At 43.9% G+C, this 12,913-nt stretch overlaps 1 protein-coding gene across 1 annotated transcript in view; it reads right to left on the reverse strand.

Annotated features, from left to right (window-relative positions):
* Positions 1-12,913, reverse strand: part of dlgap2b (discs, large (Drosophila) homolog-associated protein 2b) — a 111,375-nt gene that overhangs the window by 4,104 nt on the left and 94,358 nt on the right. Inside the window, exons 3-5 of the mRNA XM_061746663.1 lie at positions 11,761-11,978; positions 5,362-5,524; positions 3,275-3,494 (exon numbers count right to left, since the gene is read on the reverse strand). Coding sequence (XP_061602647.1) covers positions 3,275-3,494; positions 5,362-5,524; positions 11,761-11,978 — 601 coding nt within the window. The remainder of the gene's footprint in view (positions 1-3,274; positions 3,495-5,361; positions 5,525-11,760; positions 11,979-12,913) is intronic.

Consider the following 12,913-nt stretch of genomic DNA (forward strand, 5'->3'; position numbering starts at 1 on the left):
AACTGTCAGTGTAATTATAGTTGTTAGTCAGATGTCAAGTTTATTTTAAGTTCAGCTTTTGGCATTTAAGGGTGCTGTTATGATTTGTATGCAGTGCATTTGTGTACAAGTTACTGAAAACATTGATATGGCATGTAGACTATATTACAGCTAACTATGTAAATTATTCTTTTTCAGTAGTTTCAGCACTGGACAACATCAGAATGTGTTCTTCTTCAATCTGCCCTTTACGTTTTTGCAGTGTTGCTTTAAAACAATGTGTTTTAGTTTCTTTTGAGTAAAAAAGTAAAAAGTTGTTACATTAAAAAAGTCCAAAATGGCTTTGAGGGTCATCCCTGCAAGACTTTTTTTTTTTTATGTCATTGCACTATACTTAGACATTGATTATTTTCTATAAACTCACATACTGTAGGCTTTTCACAATGTGTTTACACTGCCTTCTCAGTCATCTCAAGGCTTCTTTCCATCTTTTCACTGCACAGCACAACAAAAGTGGAATTAAACACAAAATGCACGGATCATTATCAAATAGGAGAGCAAATTCTTTGAGAACCTTTTCTCAAAACCTCTAAAATGTGACTTAAATCTTGTGCCTTTTTGTGCAAAAGAAAAGATGTAAAGGTAGTAGAGGAATCACAATCCACTGGGTCAAGAAGCAGATATGAACCCTATTGAACGTATCAGGTCCAAGGTGGCAGATCAGACTATGTGGACTACTATATAACCCAGCAAGGGGAGAGGTGGCCCCTCCCCCTTCAGGGCTGCATCAGAGAGAGGCTGCAATCCCACAGTCAAAGACAGCTGACAAACTCAATGCCAAGGGTTAGACTTTGCCACATGTGGCCTTTTGAAAAGAAGTCAAATTTTCATGGAAAGAAAAAGGAAATAAGAAAAAAAAGTTCAGACACGTACAGCAGGTGGCTGCTGCTTTGACAAATGATTGGAGACAGTGGCAATGCGATAACATTCAGTGCTATTTTATGGTTGCGACATGAAAACATCTTCAAGAGTTCTTTGAAGAACATCTCTCAAACACTTACAATATGGTCTAAGAACACTTATAATAGAGACATGGCAAACAACTCACAAAAGCCAGCATCACATTCATCATTGTAATTGAGAAATCAATGTAAATATCTGAGGTTTTATGAGTTGTTTTGGAACCGTGTTTGCTACTTAGGGTAACATAACGAAAGGTTTCTACCACCTACATTTAAACTCTATGTGTCTATTTTTTTTTTTGTTTTACTGAGAAGGCAGTGCAAAAACACACATATACATAGATATATGTATGCGTGTCGACATTAAAATACCTGCAACAATCATCACTGATGCCTCCAGTTGTTCTTTCCCCCTGGTTATCCTTCAAGAGATGGATGGTCAAATGGAGAGGGGTTTGCTGCTCGTCTGCCCTATGGAGCATCATGGGATCCCTTCCCCAAATAAAGGACTTACTAACCCCGGGATTTGGTTAATAAGCTGATTACATGTGTTAACTAGTACTTAACACTATCATGAAAACATGATTTCAAGGATCAACGATTCTCTTAGATAGCCTGCTTGAGTTATTGTCTTTGATTTTAAGGTCACTATTCTCCGAGAAAAGTGCAAAAAGTATACCAAAGGACAAGTATTACTTACAATAAGGCTCAAGTAAGAAGTGAAAGTAGTACTATATAACTAAAAACTATTTCTTGGTTGCTATTACCTTTCAAATAATGTAATGGATTAATTCTTTTTATCCCGATAACACAAGTTCAGAACATAATGTGCAGTCAGATGCTTGTATTAGCCCATATAGCGCTCACAGATTGGGGGCCAATGGCTAAATGAATAGAGTTCAGCAAATAAGACGGTGGGATTGGAGAACACTCCTTTATCCTCTGTAGTTCTGTTGCGGAGAAATAGACGATGGAAACCCAATTGAAGATGACAGAATTCCAAAAACAAAAATTCCAGATTCAACAGAGAGAAAAAAAAAAGCCAATAAAATAAGTAGAAGTCCAAATGTCTCCAATATAAAATTGAAAGAAAAGTGCACAAAAACAGTAAAAAAATAAAAATAAAAATCAGCTCATTATATTAAAAATATATAAGTTATTAGGGGGAAATGTTTCAATAGGGTTCATAGCTTTACTCTCGCAGGCAAACATCAAATGCACTTAGTGAAGTTGCTGCAAAGACTCTGCTTGCACAAAGAAACAAAATGTTAAATTGAGGGTTACACTCGCAAAGTGTGACACAAAACCTTGAAATTGTTTCAGTTTGGGTTAAAAGAACAATGTATTATGATTAAAAATAGCCACAAAAAGAGAGATGTTACAAAATTACTTTTTAACTGTGCTACATTTAATTGCTTGTGGCTGGTAACATGAACTTGAAATGGAAGGCAACAGTCCGTAAGAACCTTAAAGAAGACCTTCAGTGGGATTCATATAAAATCAAATAGTTAATTTGCTTGTTCCTGAAATCATGCAATACTTGGAAGCTGTACAAATGTCTGAAACTCAATTAGTAAACAGTTTCTTTGTGCAACCAGCATGTGTGTTTGTAAGCGTCTTAATATCTAAAGATTGTTGACTTACCTTAATTTTTTTTTTTAATTGTTTTGATTGTCTATGATTTGAATTACATTGTCAGTTAGCAAGTATGTGCTAATGTGTTGGTAAAACAGAACAGGGGTAGGGCAGGTGGAAGGCTTGTCCAGTAATTATTCTCTACACAGACATATCAAAAGCCGACCGCTCCCCTACCCCTGGCCGGTTTCCGACATTACCTAGGGAATGCAAACGCTCTGCAGCGCACATATAGAACCACAGTTTAACATGCGCAGGGTAGACTGTTTCTCTCAGGCATGCCATGTAATGTGTCTGTGATGTGCTGCAATGATTTGTACTGTGGTCGAGTGTTGCCATCTCGCTGATAAAAATGTAGCCACTCTACCCTTTTTCCTCGTTCACATCTTGGCAGCACTAGAAGTACCCAACCAGAAGCTTGGCTAATGCATGAATCATGCAAAGAAATAAATAAGCAAATCCATCTAAACTACTGGGAGTATATGCACTGGCAGAAAACAGACACACAAGCACTATAGCTTTCAAAGAAAATAACTGGCATCATTCAGACTGGCATCTCTGAATCTCAAGGGTTCCCCACTGTACATATGTAGGTATGTTAGGTTTGTGCGCATGTATACGATGTATGAGGATATGTAGACTAAGCCCTCTTTTGTTTTTTGTTGTTGTTTTTTTGGGGGGGAGGGGGCGTGTTTTACCTGTTGTGGATCTGAGAGTTGAAGTGACAGTGGAGGATGTCATTGAAGGCAAGCAGTCGTCATCTTGGGAATAACCAGCCTGAATTGCACGGAGGTAACTGTGGCTTCGTGTGCGGAACGAACCAGGCAGGTCCAAGGCCTCCATGGCCTGGGATTCTACTTCACTAAAAACGGACTCGCAAACTGACTCAAACTGGCCATTGACCTCAGTCTCACTCACCTGAGAGACAAAAACAGGAATAGCAGTCCTTAATTTTTCCTCTTCCTTTCTCTTTCTCACTTTGATTCTTCCCCTTTGTACAGCAAATATGAAGGAGTGTTAGCATAAGGAAACGCCACTGTCAAATTCGACCTTGAACTGAATGAATGTCAGATCAAGTAAAGAAAATGCAGATGACAACAAACAATCAGAAATATGAACAGTTTCTGTTAAAGAGCATTCAATTCACCACAAACCTCCAAAACAGTGATCTCCTATACTGTATACTTAATGAAACTACAAGGAAGCTAGTAAAAACACATGGCAGTGTACTCGCTTTCTTGTAACGAAAGCAAATCTCTTAGATAACAGTAAACTATATAGTTGCAGCTGGCACAGGGCTAGGTTATTTGTTAATATTGAGACCTTGAGAGAAAAATATAGCTCTGTTCTCTGAAATTAACCTTTTATCCTGGCATGTATTTGCTCATTCACAAATCCAAGTCACTGTGGACGTTTTATAGATCTGTTTGAATTTATATTGTAGTCATGGTTACATATACTTGTATATACTTGACAGTTACTTAAAATACATATTCTTGCCCTTTTCATATGACTTCTGAGTTAACCTAACTAATTACAAAGCATTCAACATTTTACTGTCATTCAAGATTGATTTTTTGTTAATTATTAATAAACTGAAAAGTAACACCCACAGGAGTAAGCTGATTGTACAACCCTTCTTTTGACCAAAATCTCTCCTCCTGTTACACCTCGTCCATACAAAAGCTTTGCCGCTGGCTCTGTCATAGATCTTCTTACTGCAGCAGACACGTCTTGTGCTACCACCCAGGTCCCAAACAGAGCTGCACAACTGATCCAACTGTATAGATTCGTAGCAGCGTATTAAAGAGGGACATACCTGGAAAGGTTGGAGTGTAATGCAAGGTTAGACATTGAGCTGTTTTCTCTAGGCCTAGTCTTTACTTTGGCGCGTTACTTGAGGAAGAAAAGAGAGTCTATTAACCAAAACAACCTGCAGCGTGTGGCGTTGTAATTCAATTATTTAGGTAGCATATCATTACAAAGAAAAATGAAACAGAGGGATGAATTGTGTATCCTGTCTTGAATTGTGTGACCTATTACAGACAACAGGGTGCAAGCTGATGTGAAACGGGTTCCTTATGTTCAATTTCACTCTTTTTTATTGCGCAAAGCAATGTGAAAACTGCAAACATTAGACCGTATCTGGAACTCATTACTGTAAAATGCTGGCTATCGGTGCAAGCATCTGTTCCTATTTCAGAACAGCACAAGGCTATACTTATTGATATGAACTGAGATGGCCAAGGCAATACGCTCTTCGCATTTCCCTTTGTTGTGCCCCCTCATCTCCTTTCTCCTTCGTCCTCCTGCTTGTGACACAGAAAAGCTACAAGTGAGGATCCACAGGTATATTTGCAGAAAACTTTTCAGCACCTTTGACACATAAAAAAAGTTGTTACACACTATGCCACATTATCAATTTAACTAAAAGGGAAAATACAATTTGTTATGAATTCTGCTGTGCTCATCTGAAAAAGATCATAAAATACAACTGTAAGTTATGCCAAAACAGATGATGCACATGCTATGTAAATAAAGCTGGTTTAATAAGAGGACTCTGAAGGGACTTTTATCTTTTTCTGGGGGGAGGGACATACATGAGCAGAGGAAGTGGAAAGTAGCAAAGGGTGTACCAACTGAGAAATGAGAAGAGGTGCATCTCTGGCATCTAATAATCAGCAGTGGACCTTCACACGTTGATATCTCTGTGATAAACTAAGATACTGTTAGCAAAAACTAACACAGGCTGTCATTTATGTCTCCGTGCATGCTTGAGACTCACCTGGCTGACGCAGCTAGCCTGACTGAGGGTGCTGACGGCACGCATGTAGCTCTGGTTGCGAGAGCGAAAGGGCGGAGGATGAAAGTTGGTGGCAGGATCCAACGTGACGCTTGGGTGGGGACGCATATCTCGCATATCTCTGGTTTGCAAGTGGTAACCCTGGCTGAACAAGGACAGCGGGTAGGGACAGACAATTTCACAGATCAAAATCCACAAATGGATCAAGGCTGGCTACAATTGTAGTGAATACGTTTGCTGACCTGCACACATAAACATCCATTCATATTGGTGGAGTATTGTGACATCATAGACCATCATAGGATGACTTCCACTCAATTTCACATCATATTTCATTGCTTTACCTCCGAGGTGATTAGCAAACACTGATTTCAAAAGATCCAAACCCTGCAGAGGAGAGGTGTGGACTCGAGTGTCTAGTTCTGTATTGTTTCAGTTGCCAAAGAATATCACAGAAATTTCATTAAGACCTTAGGAAAATGCATCAGCTTTTGAAAAAAGGTCATTTCATGTCTTCTCTATGGTTCCAATGCTCAAAAATAACTCTTTTACCCTGAAACATGTAAAGGTTTAACTTAGAGTCTTATGAATGACATCATGGGAATTTAAAGCTAAAATGGCATTGAATTGTTACATTTTGCATTTAAAAGAAGATGGTTTTTGTTTTTGTCTGCCAGACAAATGCAAAAGTGATCAGAACCCCATTGAGATTATGGTAAAATACGGGCGTGGGATCTGAATAGAAGTGGGAATGATTGTTGCATGATGTCTTCCCAGGTTCACAGAATTTGGCTTCATCCAAATACCACAATGCCTGAAGACAATAATATGCACAGTGAACAATTAACTGAATAAAATCAAGCTGAGCAACCAAATGTAAAATTGAGGTGTACATGCAGGATCATAAATCTCTTCCACTGAACATTTGCTACACAGTAATAGCTTACCAAGGAACAAGAAAGCATGGTCTCATAAAAAATAAAGAAAGTGAATACATTTTGCAAAAGCAAAAGGTCAAATTACTTTTTGAAAACAGTTCTGTAGGTTTTTTCTAATATTGTTGACGATAAAATTCAACTTTTAGGCCTGCTTTTATTTCAATTATGCAGGAGGGCAATGATCCAATATTACAGATTGGTAAGTGCTGAAAATTTCTGAACTCTTTTGTGAGTCAAACTAGAACAAAATGTGTTCATAACAATAAGGGAGTATCTGAAGGATGTGAATCTAGTTTATTCTCCTGTTCTTTACTCATTGGTGGACATTGTGTGTTGTGACATGGACAAAGGTTATTTCCGAGGATGTCAGAGAAAGACTTGGTGCTCCTCAGACAATCCACAGTCAAACAGGCTGTGCAAGAAATTCAACACCATTGTTACCCTTCTCAGGAGTATTTGACCAACAAAAATTGCTGCAGGAGCAAGGTGTGTAAGGACTTTAATGGACACTTTTGTGCCACTAAAGGCTTATATAACATTGTTAGTTTCTGAGATTTCACCAGAGCAGGGTTACAATGGTATGCAAAGCTGCAAGAAGAAAAAAAAAGAAACAAGCAAGGTTTTAGTTTGATCAAAGTCAAAAGAGTTTTGTGTGAAATGTATAAAGTACTGCATTCCCACACCAAACTTGCCAGCAGTGATGAGACCAATAATTTTGAGTTACCGTATTTTTGCGACCATACGGCGCGCCGTGTGGAAAGGCGCCGTCTATACACACATGGAGCGCCGCCTTACAACAACACACACACGCGCCGCCTTACAAAAACACACACACACACACACACAAGCATACAAGTGTGCGTATTTAAAAATAGAGCGGGGGCAAAACTTAGTTTGATTGTACTTTATTTAAAGGAGCTGTATGTAAGAGCAATAATAAAACGAATCATAAAATGACCCCGATATGTCAACAGACATTTAAAAATCAGGTTAATTTCAAATACTTATGTCACTGACAACAGCACTCAAGCCAGGATATTCCAGTTTAAAAAGAGGAGTTGCAGCCCTCAACTGATGTTTATGTTGTCATTTTTTGTTTTGGCCTGAAGCTCCACCCTCCACCTATCTCCCAATCACAAAGTCAGTAGTGTTTCTGCATCCGGGTTGCCAGCTCGGCTTTAATTATCGCAGCAGCCACTACGAACGTGTTGGATGAAAAACCTGGCAACCTCTGGGCGGGGGGAGGAGGGGGAGGGTACACGCCGCTCAACAATATTTTGAAAGTGACTGCAGTACCAGTTTTGGCCATTTCTTACAGACGGCTCCTTTAAGCTATTACATTAATCAAACCCATCGAAATCTTCATCCTCCGTGTCTGCATTAAACAGGTGCGCTAAATCAAATATGCAACAGTTGTCAGGACTCAGTGTGTTGGGCTTCATCCGAGCCTGATGATTGCGCTGAGACCGGGAGAACTGATCAGCGCTGCAACGGGCACGAGCCAGGCTCGCAGCTCTCTGGCCGTGCTGAGTAGCCGAGTCACTTTCCTGCCGTGCGGCCCCTCGGAACTGATGCCGGCTTTTGTGAAAGCTCGAACAACAGTCCAGCCCAACAGTCCAGCCCAGCAGACACGTCCACCCACGCACCTACAATCCTCACTCTCACTCACTCATCTTCTCCCTTGTCCGTTCCCGGGTCGCGGGGGCAGCAGCCTCAGCAGGGATGCCCAGACTTCCCTCACCCCAGACACTTCCTCCAGCTCTTCCGGGGGGAGTCCGAGGCGTTCCCAGGCCAGCCGAGAGACATAGTCTCTCCAGCGTGTCCTGGGTCTTCCCCGGGGTCTCCTCCCGGTGGGACATGCCTGGAACACCTCCCTAGGGAGGCGTCCAGGAGGCATCCGGTACAGATGCCCAAGCCACCTCAGCGGACTCCTCTCAATGTGGAGGAGCAGCGGCTCGACTCCGAGCTCCTCCCGGGTGACCGAACTCCTCACCCTATCTCTAAGGGAGCGTCCAGCCACCCTGCGGAGGAAACTCATCTCGGCCGCTTGTATCCGCCATCTTGTCCTTTCGGTCACTACCCAAAGTTCATGACCATAGGTGAGGGTAGGGGCGTAGATTGACCGGTAAATCGAGAGCTTTGCCTTTCGACTCAGCTCCCTCTTCACCACGACGGTCCGGTGCATTGTTGGACCACCCCAGTGATCATGTGGACTGTTATAAAGGTTTATGAACATTTTGTGAATGTATACCGTATTCAAACGTTGAAACCCTAACTAACCCCCCCCGGCCTGAAACTGGCTTTAATGTGCCTCATAAAATGGCGACTGTGCCATGAACTACAATCCCAGCATGCCTTGCGGGATGGGGCGGCGCCTGAGAGCGACGCGCACCCAATCCCGAGCGAGGCACTGATGACGTCATCGCAGCGCGCGGAGATACAAAACTCCGTGCTGCACCGAGACTTTCCTCTTCTTCCTTCATTCAACTGGTGAGCAGGACGTCTTTTCTGGCTCCGGGCCAAAGGGACCACGGCTTTCCCCCCCCAAAGGGGGGGATCGGCAGCGTGGTCTGGTCGGAGGGTCAGCGAGGACCCGCGGCGCAGACAGCGCCGGCTGCATCTTTTTTTCTCTTCTCCACTTCATCTCACTCCATCTCCTTTTCTCCCCCCGGCTGGGGGGAGGGGTAAGGCCCGCATCGGACCGGACCCGCGGTTGAAGCGGCGGTCCCCCGGGGAGGCTCCGGCTTCCACTAACTCTGTTCCTCTTTAAGTTTCTGCAGATCCGAGCTTCCGACGCCCACGCGCCCCCGGCAACCAGATCGGGACACAGCTGCGGCTGATCGCTCCGACTGAACCCCCCCCTCCCCGCTCCGGGCCCCTGTCTGCGAACCGCGCAGGGGATCGGGGACGGACGGCCGGCGTCTCGCCCGGCGTGAGCTCTCCCGGGGCCCGGACGGCCGCGCGTCGGCGACCGGCGCAGAGAGGGAAGTACGGCAGGAGAGACCGGTCCCCCGCCGCGCCTAGGAATGCGTGTGAGCCTCCGTTTGGTCCGGAACCACGGCCCGGCACGAGGCGGCCCCCCCGCTGTCTAATCCGTTTCAGGGGAAGGGACGGGACGCGATAGCCTGACTGCGAAACCCCAGCAGGACCGCGAACCCAGTCGACAAAACCCGCAGGCACCCGATTCCGGAACCCAGAGGAGACGTGAGCCCGCGTAGCAGTGATCAGTAGGATTTAAGAGTGTTCAGAACTGTGTGTGAGATTGTGAGACCTGGGTTATCAGTCATTTAAGAGTGTTACAGAGCTAAATCTGTGTTCAGAGCTGAGATTACACCAGCACCATTATCATGACTGTTGTCATTAATTTGTAGTCACTACTTTCTGCTAGTCATTCATGTTTTAAAGCGCTGTTTTCTGCCGTAGGCACGTTTTAAATGCTGCGTTTGCCATCCGGTCCGATTGCACGTGGCGAGGGCGCGTCCATCTTTAAATACCACAGAAGCCCCGCCATCTTTGTGCAGCCACAATGTTTTAAACCGTAGATGTTCTTTATCATTTTTGTTATTGCTTTGATTCTTTTTTTCCATTCCATGCATTTAACTTTCATGTCATATTTTTCTATTGATGTTTTTCTAGTTAATTAATTGTTTTATAATACTTAAGCCATTTCTGCCATCAGGTTTATTTGGGGTGTTGCGTTTATCATCTTTTGACACCTGTATGTAAATAAATCCTGATTGATTTTTTTAACGAGTGGTTGTTGTTATTTCGTGCAAGATTTGGTCACAAATTGATTTGTTTAAGCAGAGCCTAGTGTTCGGACATCACGCCTTCACTGTTATTCTGTAAGATTTGCTGTTCTGCAGGATAATTCAAATCATAATGAGACTGATTTTCTGCTGTTTAGTTATCCAATTTCTCAGGATTTAAGGCCCCCGGAGTGGTGCCCCGAGGATTTTATTTATCATATTGGTCATTCAATTTGATAAATAGTCGACTTTATTAATTATTAATAATTATTAATAATATTCATTTATGGCCTTGGATAACTAATCAGCCAAGCTACCCGAGTCGCACAACAGCATCGACCGCATAACTGCGGACGCTGCACCGATCCGTCTGTCAATCTCACGCTCCATCGTTCCCTCACTCGTGAACAAGATCCCGAGATACTTGAACTCCTCCACCTGAGGCAGGACTTCTCCACCCACCCGGAGAAGGCATGCCACCCTTTTCCGATGGACAACCATGGTCTCGGTCTTGGAGGTGCTGATTCTCATTCCTGCCGCGTCGCACTCGGCCGCAAACCGCCCCAGCACATGCAGGAGGTCCCGGTCTGATGAAGCCAACAGGACAACATCATCTGCAAAAAGCAGAGATGAAATCCTGAGGTCCCCAAACCGGATCCCCTCCGGCCCCTGGCTGCGCCTAGAAATCCTGTCCATAAAAATTATGAACAGGACCGGTGACAAAGGGCAGCCCTGCCGGAGTCCAACATGCACTGGGAACAAGTCTGACTTACTGCCGGCAATGCGAACCAGACTCCTGCTTCGATCATACAGAGCAGAACCTACAATCCATCAACAGTAAATGACGGAGCCCGCCGACCGAGCGGCAGCCGCTTGGTCAGGCGGTTCCACCGGCCTTCGGGCCCGCCTCTGCGGCGCAGCTCCCCCAGGGTGCCGCGTCTCCTTCTCGGTAGCGAGGCCGAGTCTCTCCGTCCGCTCCAGGTGTCCCGCCAGGGAGCCGCCGCCGGGCAATCACGGGCAATTCACACGCCCCCCTTCCCCCTTTAACGTTCTCATGGTGGCCTCAATTACGTCTGCCTCACAATAATACAATGGACGCATTGCGTCATTGGGTGCGCAGTACATTTAAAAAAAAAAAATAAGACGTTTATACGCGCCTTATGGTCGCAATAATACGGTATATCAACAAATTATCTGGAAAATTTTCCAGACAACTACCAGCGGACTAAATCCTCAGCTTAGCTGAATCCTGTCTACATAACCCAAATCAGGTAATACAACTCAATAGCAACCCCTTTCAACTCAAAACAGTCGCACAAAGAATCATTTGTCTCTGAGACATTTGTTGTCTCAGAGACTGAGACAGCAAGCGGGACCCCCTCTATTAAAAGCAAATGTTTTATTCATTTAAGGATTATGAACCCAATTCTACATAATGAGCTGGTCCCCACCATCAAGTGGGTTGAATTCCACAATGTAAGAGACTGATAACGTCATACGCGAAATTATAATTTCAAGTTATTCCTGGTTAAGGGGGTTCTACAAGCTACTGAATCATAGCCTTATTTTACTTTGAGTGCCATTATGTTATAATACATAAAACCCAAGAACTGAAAAAAGGTATTGTTTGTTGTTGTTTTTTTAAACAAGTGCAGCTTTGGTGAGAACATGCTGTGTTAGGCTGCCAAGCCTACCTTTGGGGGTCTAAATGGGGTCTCTGCATTGCTGATTTGAGGACAAGAGCATCAGGCCGAATGGCATTCTGTGGAGAGGTCTTAGGACTGCCGTCAGAGTCTCCGCTTTCCTCATCCACCTCTCCCATAGCTTTGACGTAGCTACTGCTTCGCATGCGTCGACATGGAATCTCGTCATCTTTCTCACCAGGATATCCACTCCATTCATCCTGGGGCACCTGCAAAAAATAGCATTCCTACATTTCAAATTGGATAGACATCCAGGAGCAATGAAACTGCCATGAAACTGCACATTCAAACAATGAAAATACAGTGCCGCAAGATATTACGTGTTTACATCAGCCAATGTCTGTGTAGACTTCCGATTATGAGGGAATACAGATGTAGGTGGTTTTACTCCGAGGTATAATGTCAGGCTTGTACTGGCCTGATTGAGTTAGGTATTATTTGAAAGAACCACCTCTTTTTTTCCCCAAACAGAAAATGATGCATATTCAGATCTCTGGGCTAAGGATTTGACTATCGCTGACCCCTGAGCCTGGGGTTATACATGAACAATGCTAAGCTTTACTCCACCATGAGAATAAGTGTCAGTGGATTCTCCTACACAACCAATCAATCAATCAATCAATCAATCAATCAATCAATCAATCAATCAATCAATCAATCAATCAATCAATCAATCAACCAACCAACCCACCCACCCACCCACCCACCCACCCACCCATCCATCCATCCATCCATCCATCCATCCTTCCATCCATTAACTTGCAGGGGCAGCAGTCTAAGGAGTGAGACCCAGGCCTCCCTCTCCCACGCCACCACCTCTAGCTCTTCTGGGGGAACACTAAGGTGTTCCCATGCTGGCCAACTGAAAGAAACACTCTCTCCAGCATATTCTCAGTCTTCTCCAGCGCCTCGTCCTGATTGGACATGTCTGAAACACCTCCCAAGAGAGGTGTCCAGGGGCCATTCTCACCAAATGCCCACTCCGAGTTCCTCTCAGATGGCTGAACTTCTCACTGTCTCTCCAAGGGAGAGCCCAGGAACCCTATAGAATATCTGTATCTGTATCATTACCCACATTTCATGGCCATAGGTGAAGGTAGGAATATAGGTGAACCAGTAAACAAAAAGTCATTAGGTTCAGCTC

Source organism: Cololabis saira, chromosome 18 (assembly GCF_033807715.1).
Source record: "Cololabis saira isolate AMF1-May2022 chromosome 18, fColSai1.1, whole genome shotgun sequence".
NCBI classification, from domain to species: Eukaryota; Metazoa; Chordata; class Actinopteri; order Beloniformes; family Belonidae; genus Cololabis; species Cololabis saira.